Source organism: Schistocerca serialis, chromosome 9 (assembly GCF_023864345.2).
Source record: "Schistocerca serialis cubense isolate TAMUIC-IGC-003099 chromosome 9, iqSchSeri2.2, whole genome shotgun sequence".
Classification (NCBI taxonomy): domain Eukaryota; kingdom Metazoa; phylum Arthropoda; class Insecta; order Orthoptera; family Acrididae; genus Schistocerca; species Schistocerca serialis.
Window position 1 is genome coordinate 508,375,935 of NC_064646.1, and position 19,778 is coordinate 508,395,712.

The 19,778-nt window shown below is 44.5% G+C and overlaps 1 protein-coding gene across 1 annotated transcript in view; it reads right to left on the bottom strand.

Annotated features, from left to right (window-relative positions):
* Positions 1–3,807: 3,807 nt before the first annotated feature.
* LOC126419817 (uncharacterized) overlaps positions 3,808–19,778 on the bottom strand; it is a 104,236-nt gene continuing 88,265 nt past the window's right edge. The window contains exons 3-4 of the mRNA XM_050087043.1: positions 17,664–17,783; positions 3,808–4,027 (exon numbers count right to left, since the gene is read on the bottom strand). Coding sequence (XP_049943000.1) covers positions 3,898–4,027; positions 17,664–17,783 — 250 coding nt within the window. The 3' untranslated portion in view covers positions 3,808–3,897. The remainder of the gene's footprint in view (positions 4,028–17,663; positions 17,784–19,778) is intronic.

The window sequence follows — 19,778 nt, forward strand, 5'->3', positions numbered from 1 at the left end:
CGGTCGTGTTACCAACCTACGGTTTCTAAGTACACCAAAGACAGAACTCGCAATCGATAGTGGGTACACTACGGGCGGGAGTTCAAACGAAAGAGCTTCGTAAAAGACCAACCCTGAACAACCGCGGAAAAACGAAATAGAAACGAAACATTAAAAGACAACAACGAGATGCTAGAGCCCGATCGCACCCAAACACTGTCGATTACCAAAAATATTGGCTCCACACGACGCTCAGGAAACGAGCTGTGGAAAGATGGAAGTACACACGGCTCAGCCACAGTCACCGGATGGACGTTCTCCTGGGAGTCATGCTTTTTGTTCCCTATGGAGATCTGACAGTTAATTGTGGCAATCGCACCCTAGTATTGACGATGGAACGCACAAATTGCGTCGCGATTTAAACATCAGTCTCCAGCCCACTTCTCTCCAAGCGGCTAAAGCAGGCAGTGTCACCGGATTGACGTTCTCCTAGGAGTGAAGTTTTGTGTTTCCGTCGCAAAAAATGACATGATTGAAACCCTCGCAACCTCGTAATGGGGATGGATCACACGAATTGGGTCGCGAATCAATACATAAGTCTCCAGTCGACTTCTCTCCAATCGACCAACGTAGTCACAATCTCTGGATGGACGTTCGCCTGGGAGTCAAGTTTGGTATTATCGATGCAGGACTGACAGTTAATTGTAGCCCTCGCACCCTCGTATTAACGATGAAAGACACAAATTGGAATGTGATTCAATACGTCAGTCTCCAGCCGACTTCTCTCCAAGCCATTAAAGCAGGCACGGTCACCGGATCGACGTTCTGCTGGGAGTCATGTTTCTTGTTTCCGATGCAAAACTGACGGTTAATTACAGCCCTCGAATCTTTGTTGTACTGATGGAACACACAAATTGTGTTGCGATTCAATACACCAGTCTCCAGCCGACTTGTCTCCAAGCGACTAACGCAGCCACGTTCACAGGATGGACGTTCTGCTGGGAGACAAGTTTCTGGTTTCTGATGATAAACTGACAACTGTAGCCCTCGCACACTTGTAGTACTGATGGAACACACAAATTGGGTCGCGAATGAATATATCAGCCTTCAGCTGTCTTCCCTATAAGCGACTAAAGCGGGTACGGTCACCGGATCGACGTTCTCCTGGGAGTCATGTTTCTTGTTTTCGGCTTAAAACTGACAGTTAATTGTAGCCCTCGCACCGTCGTAATGAGTTTGGAACACACAACTTGGGTCGCTATTCAATACATCAGTCTCCAGTTGTCTTCTCTCCAAGGGTCTATCGCATCCTCGGTCGCCGGATGGACGTTCTCCTGGGGGTCAAGTTCTTAGTTTCCAACGTAAAACTAACATTTAATTGTAAACCTCGCACCCTCGTATTGACGATGGAACACACAAATTGAGTTGCTATGTAATACATACAGTTGCTGTAATCACGAAAACGCTATCGAAACACTCACTCACACCATAACTGAGTGCAACAAAGTAAGTATTGGAGAAGACGTACGGCATGAAATAAATAAACAAACACAGTCGTATCCATGACTCCGCTACAGGCGTCACTAATGATAAAGAATATAGGGTATTTTGAGACAAAGTAACGAGGCGGAACAGCCAGTTCTGTCTCATGGGTTGAATTTACATCGAATAGGAAACTTAATTAGTATTTGCATAGATAGTTTAAAAGTCTTTTCCTATGTGTACCCTGTCAGGAAATGTTTAAGTACCAATGTCAACGAAAGCCGCTTTTGGAAGAGGGAGAGAGGATATTAAAAATCCTGTGCGGTGCGCATGCGCTGTGCTTAGGTGGTAGACCACATGCGTCTTACATAAAATTGCTCGTCTCGACTTTCCCTACGTCACTGCGGTCGTTATAAACAGTTATCGTTTACGCCCTGTGTGTCTACTCGGAAGCCAATAAATCAAAGGAAAAGAAAAAGAGGCACAGCAGCTGACTCAGCTTCGGCGGAGTGAGCAAACATTATGTGTATCGAGGCTCCTCATCCTCTGTTCGATGCGTCCACTCACGATTACTTCTTATCACGCTACTTCAGTGGCAAAACTTTCTCTTGTAGTATTAGAAACCGTAGGGTGCATAGGAGAAGCAAGATGAAAGAACATCAAGAAGGCATCTCCAGGAGAAGAAGTAGATTGTTGCGATAGGCACATTACATTTGCTGGAATGGGTAAATGATTGGTATATATGCTAAGACTTTTCTTAGTTTGTCCCATTATGAGCATGTAGTAATTAATAAAGTTGTAACATACGTGCATACAATTCATTATTTATTAATTATTAATGATGCTTCGGCACCCAAAATATACTTTGAAGAGTGTCGCGCTCTTGAGGAAGTTGGTATTGCTTGTAGTAATAAACTAAGGCAAATTTGCTGTTCAAGGGTACGATTCCGCTGGAGTTATGTGGTGTCCGTATAGTGAACGTAACATAGAAAGTGTTTCACAACTCATGTTAGACACTTCTATAGGTTATGGAGGGGACTTAGTAGATCATGTTTTACATAGGAATCCATGTCTCGAAACCTCATCTAACGACACTATAATGTCAATATTGTTGGCCCCGGCACCTGTAAGTGTACGTATGTACAGGCTGATTCAGTGATGATGTTACAAACTCTCTAGGATGATGGAGAAGGACAAATGAAACAATTTCAGGTAAGGCTTCCTGTATTGGAGACAAACAGGCCGACAGATAAGCGAAAACCGTTCTGACACCTCTGACAGTGGAATACACCTACAGGTATTGTTGTTGCTAAGATTGTAATGTAGGGAACTTTCAGAGGTGGCAATATGGACCAAAACAAGGAAAAAATGTATAGCAAAAGTGGGCTCTAAAACGCATACCTTAGGAGCTGTACAACACACAGCCGGCTCCTTTAACTTTGATGGTCTGTAGTGTCTTTGGATGACGTTTCCGGAGATCGATTACTATGTAAAAGTTGATCTCCTAAGTCCCCTCCACATCCTCTAGAAACGTGTAACATGCACTGTGAAACACGCTGTTTAGCAAACCAGAGCAATCTGCTGAAACAAGTAAAGTTACAGACTGGTCAACGATCGTGAGCCAATGTAAAGCCGATAATAGTTGTTTTATGGGGCAAATCCGTTTCACATACGTATCCTTGTACCTGACATAGAGCTTAAGAATAATTCTAAAAAACAAAGCGAGATTAAGTACAGATTATTTATGAGTAAGAATGTAGCGTATACGACGTTTGGTAAAAGAAGTCTTCGTCCTAAATAAAGGCATTTGTTTGCAGCATATGACTATTGTTCAGTTTTTTACCGAAACTGGGAACATATCCGGTTCTATCCCTATGACCTCTGCCTGGAATTTCCAGTACCAAACGATGCAAGATTGAATAGGCTGGCTTCAACCTTCTATGGAATTAAAAAAAATATGCGTGCAACACGTGCAACAGAACTTTTGTTGGAAGGATTGCGGTATTGTAAATCAGACTGCGGGGCGCTCACACAGATACTACGATTTCAGATTGGAGCTTTACAGACAGTTGTGGTACGCTAACATTTATTAGAGCCTCAATAGAATAAAAAGAAGTGCTTTTCAGAAGCAAGCGTAGAAAATGGCCTCGTGGATAAGCAGGCCTCACTACCATGGTGGAAAGTACAGGTTCACGAACGAGTTGAATAAGGAAATGAAATATTGGATATTGCAGTGGAATGCATTGGGTTCGCACGTCGTGATTTGCTGGACATCATTTTCGGTAAATAATGGTAACAATGTTTCCAATTTTGTGTAATGAAACAAAATGTTTTTATTTTCTTCAATTGGTTTTATTTACAGTAACTGAGTGATCGTAGAAATATGTGAAGCGTGGAGGGCTAAGTCAGCTCGATACCAGAAGATCAGTGAACTGGTCAGCTGCTGTGTGCCGCGCCCCACCACTCCGCGGAGTCGACGTCTGTGTCGCCCTGGTCCGAGTCCACGCTCTGGTCCCAGTCACCAGAGTCTGGTACCCACCACGACCATGGGGCGCGCTTGCGACCTCTGCAACACACGTGTCAGACCAATACGTCACGTACTAGTCAATAGTGATATCTGTCCACTATAGCTCAGCAGATTGCAGAAAAAAATCAAACTTAATTATGTTAATTGTGTAAACTGAGGGGCGAAGACATGATAACACTGTCGGTCCACATTTGGAACGCAGTACAACAGCAGTTCTGCGTACCATCGAATAGATAAGCGCTTGGTAGTTTTCTGAAGACACGTGGCGCCAGACGTCCACGCTCAGGTCACGCAGTTTCCGTAAACTATAGGTCGACGGTTTGTGGCTAAGGAGCTGGCCACCGAAGTGTTCCATCGCGTTCACATCAGGTGAATTTGGAAGGTGAGACGTCGGCGTGAGTTAACTGTGAGATTCCTTAAAATACTGTCGTACGGTTCTGGTACTGTGCCACGGACAATTATCTAGCTGGAAGATGCCATCGCTGTCTGGGAAATATCACCCACGAAGGAGTGCAGATGGTTAACACACACATGGAATCGAAGCCCACCTGAACGTGCCCCATACCGTAATACTGCCCCCACCAACCTGCATCGGTGGATCGGTGAATGTTTCGACAGTCATTCACCTGTAGCTACTATTCCCTATAGACTGAAAAAATAGCTTCTACAAAATTATACCTCCAATTACTGATTACAGCGATAATATTCTGCAAGGCCTCTCTCAGGAAAGCTCACGGCTCCTGGACCTGGTTATGAATGCCTGCGGTCGTTAAATCTGTGATGCTCGACTTTTTAATCAGATTTCAGCATCATGTGCGCAGTTATCCTACCTTCGTGCAGAGAGGCACAGGGATATTTCCATACCCTCTGCCTTCTCTTCTGTCTTATCAACGAACACTGTCCGTGATACCTTTCCCCGACTTTAACGCTCTTATCTTAACAACACAGCAGGAACAACCGATCCCGCCAGACGAAATCCTGTTTTTCTCCACCGATCAGCCACTCCCTCAATATCCTTGTCAGTATCAGGAACCCGACCGTATAGTAACCTCCCGCATATTATCAGAGAACTCTATAACATACCCAGCTTCATAAGATAGTTAATGACATACTACTAAAGCAACAATAAGCATTACCATTGTCTCTGTACGCACTCGTTACTCTCCTTCTCCCAACTAGATATTCCTAATGTACCACCATTCTTAGCTGATACAGTCTCCTCAAATTTATTTTCTCCAGAGCACGCTATATCAGAAAACATCGATTTTGTAGATCTATAAATTCTTTTTATATCTGCCATTGTCATTATTGCTGTTATCAACATTATTATTATTATTATTATAAGTTATCACTATTAGTGGCTACAGAACAATGCTGAAGATTAGATGTGTCAATTAACTAACTAATGAGCAAGTACTGAAGAAGTTCAGTATGACAATGTTGAGGACGTTCAAAGGATTGGAGGTCAGTACGCACATGGCACGTTATGCCTCCAGACAGCATAACACCTAAACCTCCAAAACTATCATGTTCGACCATGCTTCCGGGTGCAATACGTGTTTCCACATCTCGCCTTATGAGGGTACGGCCATCACTGTAGATGATGATCGTTTTGGTGGACCAGGTGTTACGGTATTGGGGTGGCGAAATGTTGTGTGGTTGTAATGGCCTTCAAGTCTTTGAACACGGTACACTCACCGGTTAAAGTTATTGTGACTCTGTACTTCTTACCCATGTGCTTTTTTTCAAGGGAACCTTCGGCCCTGACTTCATTTCTATGGATGACAGTGAGCGACCGCACCGAACAGCGCAGATGGAGAAGCTATTGGAACGACCGGACTGGCACGAACATCCCCGCTGACATGAATCCTGCCGAGCACGTGCGGGACGAGTTGGGGAGATGTGTTACAGCGAGCTCACGTGCACCAATGGCAAACCCGCAGTAGTCAACCGTGCAGGTGAGGGAATGTGACGCACTGGCACTACAACTGCTTCCCAACCTCGTAGGGAGCAAGGGAGCACAACTGTGCAGTTTTCTACTTGCTGATCGATTCTGCAGGCGGGCGTCATCCGTCCCACTTCTATTGTACGTCTAGGGTATCTACACCAGCAGTTACATAATTTATTAATAGTTTTCACTTTGAGATTATTATGTTGCGAATACTGGTAATCTTGTACACTGATTAGCCAAAACATTTTGATCACCTGCTTAATAGCTTTTCTGTCCATCTTTGGAACGAAATACATCGCTGATTATGCGTATTACATTCTGTTCTTAGGTTTGTGGAGAATTGTGCCTTTATATGTCCACGCACAGGCCTGTAATTCACTTAACGGGCCGCCGATTTGCGTACGCGGGGATGGTACCCGATAGCGACCCAGGTGGGTTCCATAGGATTTATATCAGGCGAATTTGCCTGCCGAGACATCAACGTGAGTTCACTATAAAGCTCCTCAAACAACTGTAGCGCGGTTATGACACCGAGGCACGAACGATTATACTGCCAAAATGTGGCATCGTCGTCGGGCAAGACAACAAGAATGAAGGGACGCAGGAGAATGATTCCCATAGCAAAATACTGCTCTCACCAGTCTGCGTCCATGGCGCGCTGCACGTTGCCTCGATGACAGTGTCTGTGGAGACGACCATCGATCCAGTGTAGCAAACTGTGATTCACCCGAAGAGCAGACGCTTTTCCATTTCCTGATAGGCCTGTGCCCACTGTGATCGTAACTAACGATGTCGTTGGGTCAACATGTGAAAACGTAGGGTTTTCTGGTGCGGAGCTCCACGTTCAACAATGTACAATGTACTACGAACAGCGTGCTCCGAAACACTTGTACCTGAACCAGTATTTTGCTCGTTCGGCGGATATGCCACAGATCATTATCTATACTACTTTATAGAGCAGCCAAGCCTCGGAATCCCACGTTCCGTGAAGAGTCGTGGACGTCCAAGCATTTAGTGGTAGTTTGATGGCCTTCTACCCCTTTCCGCAGAGGCTTGCGACAGTAGCACGAGAACATTCGACTAGCTTCGCCGTTTTCGAGATACCCTTTCATAGGCTCTGCGTAATAATTATCCGCCCTTTGTTAAAGTCGCTTATCTTACGACATTGCCCCATTTTCAGTCCATATCTTTGCTAGGTTGATCCGCCGTCCGTGTATGCCCCGCTTTACATACTTTTGCTACCGTGTCACGTAGCCGCAATGCCACCGGGGTGCATCCAGTGTAACGGTGGGTAAGTGATAATAATATTTTTACTGTTCAATGTATTTGCGATTTAAGTGCCAGCAACTTTGTTATGTTACGTTGTAAACTTTAACTTACAATTCCACAGTCAGAGTGCAGACGTGTTCACACTGTGAGCGCCTCTGGTGGGCTCTTCAGTTGGCGTCTCATTGCATGAGGTGTGGTTGTTTAAAGAGCGCCTCATCCAACAATATGCAGGATAAACGGCGATCTCTGCCAGATCTGACGACAGACTGCAGTGCTGGAGCAGACGCAAGCGATTCAGAGTACGCCGTCCAGCGCACATGGGGCGCCGCAGTAAACGTTCTCTATTTCCTCACATGTTGACTCGACGACATCGTCAGTTATGATTACACTGTACACTGGACCATCAAGAACGTACCGCTGCTCAGTGTAAACGTGTCGTCCGGTCGGATGAGTCACGTTTCTTGTCAGCAAGTTGGGTGGCGGTTTTCGGTTGCGGCCGTCATTTGGGTGCACGGCTGCTCGGAAAAATTCACCGCTCCAGAGACTCACACCTGTGGCGGCAGCATTACTTTGTCAGGGACACTCGCCTGAGCGTCAGGTGGAATTGTGGCAGCAATGGAAGGCAGCATGGCGGCTGCGGACATCGTGGAGAATGTTCACACCACCTGCGTTCCTTCACAGCCGCCGTCCTCACCAACGGTGGTGGCATCTTGCAGCACGACAAGTTTCCCTGTCAACCGCTCGCAATGGGCTACAGTGATTTGAGTAGCATGATCGTGGACTCACACTGATTCCTTGGTCACCAAATTTGCCAGATGCGAACCAAATGCAAGACAGCGAGGATGCCATCGGGCTCCATGTCCGCACCCGCAAACCAACAGGTTTTTTAAGGACATGGTTGATCTGTGCATTTATCCTTCCGTATGCTATGATATAGCAATAGATGACTAGTTTTATACGGCAAAGTGTTTTGTGAAGTGGACGAAGAACCTAAGACCCCGACAATTCATTATCGTTGTCATTTTCGTTAGTATCATCATCATTTCAGATCATCAGTTTTCTCACCAGAAAGAGCTTCGAGATGACACACATCTTTTTCACCTCAACGAACAAGCTGGCTGGACCTGCAGTCGAGAGCCGTTCAAATTCCGTCCTTCCATCGTGATTTACATTTTCGTGGTTTCATTAAACTGCGTAACAAAAATACATCACCCTTCCTTTACTTCTTGTTGCTTACGTCTAGTGAACAAAAATATCCACTATTAAGTAAGATGAGCTAAACTTTCCCGTTCTCCCAATAAAACGAAATCCAGCATTCGCCTTCCCTAACGCCAACCTGACGTGTTGATTCTGTTCACACCATTTCATATCGCTCTGCAGCTTTAGGCCTAAATGTTTAATCGAAACGACTGTGTCAAGCTGCACCCAACTAATGCTTTATTCGGCCGTTGCAAGACTGTTTCCCGCTCAGCCGTAGTAAGCTACGCTTTTGTACACTCAGAGCAAGCTGCCATTTATGATACAAGTACAAATTTTGTCTAACTCATTTTGTATATTCCTTCACTTACTCAACGACGACACGTTCCCGTACACCACGGCGCCATTAGCAAACAGCCGCAAATTGCTACTCACCCTGTCCGTCATATGATTTATGTATGAGGTCCGTTCAAAAAATTCCGGAACATTCGTAATTTCGTGGCAGTGGTGAGTTGGAGAGAAATGCGGTTGGCATCCCTGCTCACCTCTGTGTTTTGTGTTTAAGTTCCGGCAGTTTCTGTGTTGAATGTCTGTTGGTTATTCTGTATTCCGTACTGAGTGGTACGTTGTGTCACACCGTTTGCGAATATCGAGGTGGCAGAGTTAGAACAGCCACGCTTCTGCATTGAACTGCGCGTGAAACTAGAGAGACACGCCAAATGATGCAGGAAGCCTATGGTGATGGGTCATTAAGCCGTACTCGGTGTTTCGAACGGCTCACACGGTTTAAAAATGGGTGGACGGAAGTTAAAGATAATCCTTGTTCAGGACGCCATCCGGCGTCAACCGACGACGCTCGTGCAGGTAAGTCAACGAAACTGTGCATTCCTTCGAATACTGACTGTCCGGGAGACTGCAGAAGAATGCAACATTTCAGTTGCGTCATGTGATATCCTGACATAACATCTTGAAAAGTCTCATGTTGGCACCAAGTTCGTCTCACGGCTCATTAAATTTTGGAAATTTGTGGTAAGGTCTTATGAGACCAAACTATTGAGGTCATCGGTCCCTAAGCCTACACACTACTTAATCTAACTTAAAATAGCTTACTGTGTGGACAACGCACACACCCATGCCGGAGGGAGGACTCGAACCTAGGACAGGAGAAGCCGCACGGACCGTGACAAGGCGCCCTAGACTGCCCGGCTACTCCGCGCGGCCTGCTCATAAATCAGGACTAGAAAAACCTTCGCCTCGCAATCTATCAAGAGTTTCCAGATGGCGTAAATGTGATCGAAATGCTCCTTAAGAGAATCTTAACTGATGACGAGACGTCGGTTATGATGTTGAGACCAAGGTTCAGCTTCACAATCGATCTGAAAAGGTTTCCTAAAACCAAAAAAAGCTCGTCAGGTCAAATCAAATGTCAAAGTCATGCTCATAATTTTCTTTGGCGCTGAAGGATTAGTTAATCATGAATTCGTGCCACAGGAACAAAGTGTTGATCGATGATACTCTCGGGACGTGTTGCGACTCTTGAGAGAAAAGAAAACGGCCTGAAATGTGGCGAGAGAATTCATGGATCTCGCATCACCACAACGCATCCGCATATTCGTCCCTGTTGTGCGTGGCTGTTGCACAGACAACGAAATCACTGTGCTGCCTCATCCTTCGTACTCTCGCACCTGACCCCTGTGGTCTGTCTTTTATTTCCAAAGTTGAAAACCCCGATGAAAGAACGAAGATTTACAACGACAGACGAGATGAAAGAAAACTAGCAGACGGCGCTTCACGCGATACAGCAAGAAGCGTACCAAGATTGCGTGGATAGTTGGGGACGGCATTGGAGCGGTGTATCAATTGTGGAGGAGAATATTTCGAAAGAGACCAGTCACAATAAGTAAAAGGTGAACGTAGAAAAGTTTTGTGGACAAAGTTCCGGAATTTTCTGAACAGACTCTTGTTCTTCTTCTTCTTACGTCACGGCCTCTGTAGGACCACGGGTAGCCCCTACGTGGACTGCATTTTCCTCTTCTTCTCCCAGAACCTCTTCATTTTTTCTCTTCTTCTCTCCCGCTCTTCTTCCTAGATCTTCAGTTTCTGTTTCTCCTGTCGGCTCCACTGGTGACACTCTAATCTTTTTCTGTATTCTTCTCTGTCATTGATCTCCGGCATATTGGTCGGTGTATATTTGTTCCGCCAATTTTCCTTTCCTTCGACCTTGATCCCCAATTCCAACCAGTCCTTCCGAAGTTCAACAACCCACTTGGTTCCTGTCTTTCCCCTTGCCCTCCCTGTTGTTTCCCACACTCTCTTCGTCATTCTGTTCATACTCATCCTAATTACATGTCCAGCAAACCTTGCCCTTTTGTCTGATTTCCCCAGATATTGTTCATGTTCCAGTGCAATTCTTCCCCAGGTCTTCGCATCCGCCTCTTTTGGGACATAGTATTTTTTTCAGTGGTTTTCTCTCTTCTTTCTCTAGTTGTTCTGCCCCATTTCTTCCTAGTGTCATCGTCTCAGCAGCATATAATACTGCATTCCTCACCGTTGCCTTGTAGTGGCGTAACTTTGCCTCTGTGGATATATTCTTTTTGTTATATATGTCTCTCGTCATGCAGAAGGCTGACCTCATCTTCTTTATCCTCTCTGTTATTCCCTCCTTGCTCCTGTTCCTTCCTGTTATAAATTCTCCCAGATATTTAAATTTGTCTACCATTTGCACAGTGCCTTCCGGTGTTTGCCAGTCTGCAGTGGTATTCAATGTCTTTGTCTTGTTGTAGGCGATCCTCAGCCCCACCTTTCTGGCTACCTTACTTGTGTCTTTGCGTCTTCTTCCGTCTCACTTACTATTACTATGTCGTCTGCAAAGGCTAGGCAGTCCACTTGAGCCCTGTTGTCCTTTTTGTCCCCCACATGGGTCTTTGGTATTCCCATTTCCTCGTTTATTGCTCTCCAGTGCCTGATCACTTCGTCCAGTGCTATACTGAACAACAATGGTGACAATCCATGTCCCTGTTTAACACCAGTCTTGATCTCAAATTCTTCTGATAGTGCTCCTCTGAATTTCAACCTTGCTTTTGTGTCTGTCGGAATTTCTTTTAATAGTTCTTGTGTAGTTCCATCAAGTCCTCTGTTCTTCAGGATCCTAACAAGAGTCTGTCTGTCGATGGAGTCATATGCCTTTGTGAAGTCCACGAAGGTTATTACTGTCTTTTTGTTTTTTAAGGCCCTATGTTCTTTCAGCTGCTTCAGGATAAATATCTGTTCTATACAGCCTCTTCCTTTCCTGAATCCCGCTTGGTAGTCGCCTACTGTCGTTTCTACCTGTTCTTCAACTCTCTTGAGCAATAGTTTTGACGGCACCTGAATAGACTCGTACATAAAAAATAAATAAAGGGCATCGTACGATTTAAATAGATTTCAGGTTGGTCTCTATGGACCGAAAACGATAAACTGATGACAGTTTTTGAGATCATCGACTGTAATAGAAGAAAGATAATTGATACTCAACCATTTCTACCAAACTGCCACACGTCATAATCAGACTCCATTAAATGTATAAATCCACCAAATTAAAATTTTTTTCCGTTGAGAAATAAAAGTAAGAGAATTCATAAAGTCAATGGCAGTGACTGTCATATCTAACTACTAAAAATCTTTATGATTTTCTTCTAATGGATGATTTCTTAAACGAGTAGTTGAGAGTCTGATTGAACGCAAGTTGAGCGAAGTCTCACAGAGCAGATATGGGAGGGTCAGCGTCGAGCCATTAGTCCCGCAAGACTACGAGTCCTGCAAAAGGTGTAGAAGCCGCCACTGCCGAGGAGGCGGCGAGGTGCCAGGCGCAGAGGCGCTGCGTGTGACCAGAGGTCTGCCTATCAGGCGCAGCCTGCGCCTCGTCGGATGGCAACAGTGTTTGCAGCACATTGAGAAGTAAAGGATTGTTTTCAGTGTGACATTTCCGCCAGCGCCAGGAATGCACAGCGACTCTTTCCCATTGCTTAGAAGCTACGGAGTGTGCAGGACTGTGAAGAAGTGCACCCTGCAGTTGTCCTCCATTCTGGGAACCGCTGGGCCGGGGACACTTTAGAGGTCAGTTCTAAGAGATGGAATGAGAAGAAGCCATCCCGCAACTTTATGCTTGCGGGCGTGGCTGACTTAGGTTGATAATTTTTTGGTAAGAAACTGTAAGGGCACGTACCATTGGTTAATATAAATAAATTCTGGAGTGAGAGAACGCGCTTGACCAGTGCATGCGTGGGGAGGCCTTTCTCGCTGGACAGATAGTGGTACTCAGACACTGACTGTTTCCGAGCTGCAGCACTGAAATTCCCCACCGCTGGTTAAATATATTAAAATCGAGTATGCGATGGAGACCGCTGGCTTATTAGAACATATCTCATTGGGCGGCTCTCAGAAGAACAACTGTCATTGGCGATCAAAATCGAAGCTCACATTCACAAAGTGAGAGTAAAAATTCCCTTCTTGCCGGAGCGCTCTGTAGAACAGTTCCGTACGAAACACGACAGGGGAATTTTCGTCAGACAGACGGACTTCGACCTCGGGCCCTGGGGGAGACCAGGCTTCGATGCAAGGCGGGTGGGTTCCACAGCCACCACAGCAGCCACTGGCAGCCCTGTACGGTAAACAGCAGCTGTGTTCACAAGCCGGATTGTAGGAGGCGAGTGTTCTCAATAATGCCAGGACCTTCACATTTTTATTCCAAGTACGTTTATTATTAATTGCAGGCTCAACATTAGTTCAGTCAAGTAGGTACATGGGCAATTTGTTTCTGTTGTCATTTGCATCTTTCTTGATTAAAGATTAGCAATCACTGTGCGGCTTCTAAGAGCCTAGTTGCACCCCAAATGTTGTGCTGGTTCTAATTTTCTCACTCGAGATTCATTATACAATCTTTCCCAAGTTGTTAAGGCTTCAATTAAATAGTAACATATGTTAATGTGAAGGGCATTCAGTAAGAAATGAAAAACTTTTTTGCGGCCAATTTCCGTCGAGAAAATGCACAATACGCTGTGGCACATCGTGGAGTATTCCCGCTTCAGCCTCTATAGCACCATGAAGTTCCAATAGGTGGTACAGCTATACGTACGTTACCTTGAAAATGGCGTCTGTAACGAGATGCGTTCCAACAATGGAACTGTCACTGAATTTATTTTGGCAGGAAACCAGATCATCGCAGATATTCACCGGTACTTCTAGAATGTGTACGCAGACCTGGAAGTGAACAAAAGTACGGTGAGTAGTTGAGTTAGACATGTGTCACTATCGAAAGAAGATCCCGCAGATCTGTTCGATTTCCCGCGTGCCGGCCGGCCGCACGTAGCAGTGACTCCTGAAATTTTGGAACTTGCAGACACTCTCATTCGACGTAATCAACGGAGCACAATCAACACCTCGCTGCTCAGCTGGAGGTCTCTGTTGGTAGCTCACTCGTCCACCCGTTGGCGAAATCAAAGGTGTGTGCCTGCTGAGTTCCTCGTAGCCTACCAGGAGACCATCAAGAGCGAAGGATGACCATCTGCGGGGAATTGTCTGGGCCAGTGCGGGATACACGTGGATAGCGGGGAGACTACTGATGCAGCAAGACGTTCGCTCCGTTGTCGACCAGCGGAGTGGCGCCAGGCGGGCATACAGCCCCCTGTAAGGTGGCACGAGGCCATCGCATTGAACGGAGATTGTATGGAAAAATGGGCTGTTGTAGCTATAAGAGTGGGGAATAAGATGGCGTATTGGAATCCTGAATAAAACCAACATGCTTTCAGAAAAAAACTGTTACATTACTTATTGAACGCCCCTCGTTATTGCAGGCTCAACATGCGCTCAGTCAAGGCAGTAGATGCATGTGCGATTCTTTATGTGCTTCTTTCTTTCCTTCCTTCTTGATTAACAACCAGCAATCTTCTGCGAACTTAGTTGCATCCCCAAATGTTTCACTCCAGGTGCATTGTGCATTATTCGACGTTTATCAAGGTGCTTGTGCTTTAATTATATTGTAACCCGTGTTAATACTTCATAAAAGTAACTGTCCTTTGTTATGTATGCAGTCTGTGTATAACCTCAAGCCTTTAGGGACTTATAACAAAGAGAGCTTTATAGTGACCATTGTTTAATTTATAGTTTGATGAATATCATTTTTGTGAGTTACAGCACCCATGTTTTTTAGAGTCACACTTGTTAATTAATTAATTAACCTACGCCTACATCCGAACTCTGCAAACCGCTGCTAGACATTTCCTTTCCTGTGTCACTTGGAAATAGAACAAGGAGAAAACAATTGTCTATATCCTTCTATGCAAGACCTAGTTTCTCTTATCTTCGTGGAACTTACACTACATGTACTTTGACGGCAATAGAATCGTTCTGCAATCAGCTTCAAATGCTCAATATTTAAATGTTATCAATAGTTTTCCTCGAAAAGAACGTCGCTTTCCTTCCAGTGATTCTCAGAGGAATTAGCGAAGCATCTCCATAATAATTGCGTGTTGTTCGAACCTACTGGTAATAAATGTAGCAGCCCGCCACTGAATGTAGCCCCTTAATCCTACCTGGTCTGCATCCCAAACATTGGCAGTACTCAAGAGTGTGTCGTACTAGTGTTTTTTGTTGTGTGGTATCCTTTGTGGAAAAATATTACCACCTTGCAGCAATGTCAGTTGCATTTGGGTAATCTTCAGAGTGTCCCGTATATGCTGGATTGTCTGCCTTTCTGATCCACAGTCGCTCTTTGTAGGCGTATTTGGTTTCCTTTTATACAATGACTCCGCACATTTGCAATGGTTCATCTTCATTTGGTTAAGAATTATACAGGATTTTCTTCGATGGACAAAGCCAGAAGGGTTTTCAGCAGTACTTTCCTAAAATCCTCCCAATAAGCCGAATTCGACCATTTCATATCGCTAGACATTTAATCGACTGTACTGTGTCAAGCAGCACACTATAGACGCTGTCTTCGGATATTGTGGGTTTGTTTTTCCTACTGATTTGCAGTAATTTACATTTTGTACATGTGAAGCTAGCAGCCATTCATCACACCAAGAAGAAATTTTGTCTGAGTCATCTTCTATCTTCCTACAGTCATTCAATTTCGACACCTTCCTGTACACCACAACATCATCAGTGATTATTGGAAGTAAGTGGAGCAAGCAAATAAAGTGGAATAATGGCCTTCTTCAAGGGTCCGTCTTAGCTCCTCGCCTCTTTAGCATTTGTATTGCAGATACACCTGCAACAACATCTCGAAAATTTTGATACTCTAATGAGTGGGCACTAGCTGCACAACACAAGGAAATTAAGAAAACAGAGAATGTTGAAACAAATGATTTGGCTGCTCAGGGAAACTATTTCTGCAAGTGGAGGGTCCAGCCCAGTTCAACAAAGACGGAGATTTTGTGCTTTGACTTGAACAATAAATTTGCAGATATATAACTTGGAATTTGTTTCAACAGTGCCACCTGAATTCACAATAAATCTCATAAGTATCCAGGAGTTACTTTAGACAGAAAGTTAAGGTGTAAGGCTGACGTGAGAAACGCAAGCAATGAAATCAGACAGAAATGTGGCGGGACGTGGGGCCCTCCGGCAACTACATTATGAACAACGGTTTTAGCTCTGATTTAGCTGACCTGCCCACACACCAAGAAAACAGACATGGTACTAAATCACACAATGCGGATGACTTTGGTCACGATTAAGAGTACTCCCACCTTGTATCCAGCTGTCCTAAGTCATACACCTCCACCAAAACTGCGAAGTCAAAAGCATTTCTTAGAGAGTTTGGAAAAATGCAAAACAATTAACAACTTCCTATCCATTCTTTCACTGATGACACGAATATTAAACGACGCAGCTCAAGAGAACCATCATTTTCGGAAGCTATATTTTTAGAAAATGGCGACTTTTTTATTGTGCAATACAGGGACGTAGCCTGGAAAAATACTATAAATGCAGACCTACAGAAATTTCGAAGTATTGCTGAAAAACCTTCTGGCTTTGTCCATCGAAAAAAAAATCCTGTATAATTCTTAACCAAATGAAGATGAACCATTGCAAATGTGCGGTGTCGTTGTATAAAAGGAAACCAAATACGCCTACAAAGAGCGACTGTGGAGCAGAAAGGCAGACAATCCAGTATACACGGGACACTGTGAAGATTTCCCGAATGCAACTGACTTTGCTGCAAGGTGGTAAGATTTTGCCACAAAACATTTAATATTCTTGTAGATGTTTATTTATATTAGATCACTGTTTACAATGCAAATTCGGATTATAGATCGTTTCATTGGATGACAGTGGCTAATACCACGTACTAACTATTTCTGTACTGAGAGGTAATTTGCGCTGAGCACTGAAAGTAAAGGTGAAGTGGGCCACATGTTCCCCAGAAGCAGCTACCGGCCAAAGAGGCGCTGGGAAGAGACTTACGTTTTCTGCAGGGGTGAAGATTTACTGTCCTGAGAGAGAGAGAGAGAGAGAGAGAGAGAGAGAGAGAGAGCGCAGAGTGTTTAGGCAGAGAAGTGCAGGTGTGCCTCGCACGTCGTCTGCACTGCGGCCAACGTGCCAGCGAGCTGACCATTGGTCCAGTGCAACTGCTGGTCGTACTTCAGGAGGTGACATGCGTATAGGGAGACACTCACAGTAAATGTGGTGAGTTTCATTTGCTTGCCTATTGAGCATTTTCTGAAAGCGTCAGTCAGAGTGAAGGTCTTTTATTTCTCACAGTTAAACAGCATCAGCTAACATTGTGCCTGTATAGCAACAGGGGGCGCCGTCTAAAGGAAGTGAAACATATCTTCTGCAAATCTCGAAATCACATGTCGGGGTAGAACCCGATATTGCATGCTTCATATTTATATAATTTTTTGCATTCTACATGCTTTTTTGAGAATAAATAATTTACGGTATCTAAGTTGTGATTCATTTTAGTAGCACCCCAATAGGAATGATGGTGCTACACTGAAGTGAAATAAAACCACAACACGGTACCTTATTTTATGGAAGTCTCTAAGAGTATGCAGTCAATGGCAGGGTCATCTTAATCATTTGTAGGCATAAAATTGTATTGTGGAGAAAACATTAGGCAACCAGACATGCACACGCCATATGTTACAGACACTGGGGCTTTACAGTTCAGTTAATTGTATTTGTAACTCAGGCGTTTAGTCATGAATGTCACTTAGCTCACGTGATCCTTAGTAACCCTGTACGATGAATGCAGTGGTCGGTGCTGCTACTCACACTTTGCGTACGTCGACGGCGCCGTAGCCCACGGGGACGTGCTTGACGCTGCCGCCCATCGCCTCCAGCGCCGCCATCGTCTGCAGCTGCGCCAGCCGCTGGTCCGACTGCCTCTTCCCCCTGGAAGCGTGCCACACGCACGATTCATTAGCAGCTGCTGCACTCACGTTGTGACAGACAAAGAAATATTGGAAGTAGGTATTGTTTCATCTGTTTAACTCGCCGCTCTTTTCATAAATCAGAGATGAATTGCGCGACACGATCTATTTCGAATAGATTGCTTCAGATGAAAACTCCTTCGTGAACCTGTAATTATACGTAACAAAAGTTGGTTCCGATGTAACGTAACAACACTCTCGGTCACTATGTATAATTGCGCGAAATTATCAGACCGTTTCCATATCGATCTATTTAATTGTGTTTACTTTGTCAGTTTTTTCGAGTAGATCAGGTTTTGGTATTTGGTTTTACTCTGTTATTAACATATACTGGAAGTCAAAACCACCTGTTATTCGCAGTGCCGTAACACGTTTGGTGGGCTTTAGCTTCCATCAACTAAGCCTGAAAACCCGTCGCTGGAACAGTACTCGCCTAAATTATGGCATTAAAGAAACAAAATGCTTTTTGAAGCAAAAAACGAAGCTCCGAGAAGGAATTACCTGAAAAGGACGGAAATCGGTGGATGTAATACACATGTACAGAAAAACGAATTATTACAATTTCAGAAAAATGTGATATTTTATTCGAGAGAAAGAGGTTCACAAATTGAGCAAGGCAATTACGCGTTGGTCCACCTCTGCCCCTTACGGAAGCAGTTGGTCGGCTTGGCACTGATTGACTCAATTTCTGGATGTCCTCTTCACTGATATCGTGCCAAATTCTGTCCAATTGATTCCTCAGATCATGAGAATCCCCATATGAATGGAAGGCCCTGTCAATAATGCTCTAAACGTTCTCAGTTGAAGATATCCGGCGATGTTGCTGGCCAACGTAGGATTTGGCGAGCACGAAGAAAAGGAGCAGAAACTTTCGCCGTATGTGGGTGGGCACTATTTTGCTGAAAAGTAAGCCGAGGGAGGCTTGCCGCGAAGGGCAACGAAACGGGTCGTAGAATATCTTCGACGTATGGCTGTGTTGTAAGGCTGCCGCGGATCAAAACCAAAGGCGTCCTGCAGTGAAATGTAGTGGTACCCCAGATCATCACTCTTTGTTAATCAATAATTCAAGAACAGTCTTAATCGCATATTTCCTACCGTTATGTAGACAGGAGTGACACCACTTGCAGTCGACCAATGGTGTAAACGCCCAGAAGATGACCCCTACGTCGGGTTGGAACCAGTATGCGGTATTATAACAATAATAAATGCGATTAAGACTGTTCTTGAATTACTGATTAATCATACTAATCGCTGCTTCTCTCCACAACCACGTTGTCCAAAAATCACTCCTTGTTGCCGGCGATATGGCAGACGACAGTAAGGTTGGTAAACCACCGGTGTCCGGGGCGTCTCCAGACATGTCCGGTCATAGAGGCTCATTTCGAAGTGGGACTCATCGTTGAAGACTACTCCACTCAGTGATAAACTGGTAATGTTTTGTTGCCCTTTATGGCATCCATCCTGTTCTTACATTACGGCAAAATGATGCCCATCTGCAAACGCCGAGCCTTTTCTTTTCGGAATTTTCCCACAGTCCACAGTTCAATACTATGCAATGCCGCGCTCCAGACGTACATTCTCAGAAACTAATACTAGCAGACTCCTCTAGGCCAGGCATAGCCTCTTTGATTGTGCTCCGCTCATCTCCTTTTTATGTCCTCCTAGCTTCGTCCGATTAACTTCTCTTGTTCGCGATCACCAATTTCCATGTTAAGTTTCTCGCTACACTCATTCCTACTGTTTGTCATTTCTTTGGTCTTGTTCTGTACTCCGTACTCATTAGACTCTTTGTTCCTTCAACAGACCCTATAATCCCTCTTCACTTCCTCCTAGGATAGCAATGTCATCAGTGAGTATTATCATTTATATTTATTCATTCTGAATTTTAATCGCACCCTTCAACCTTTCTTATATTTCCGTCATTGCTACTTCGATGTTTAGATCCCAACATTAGAAC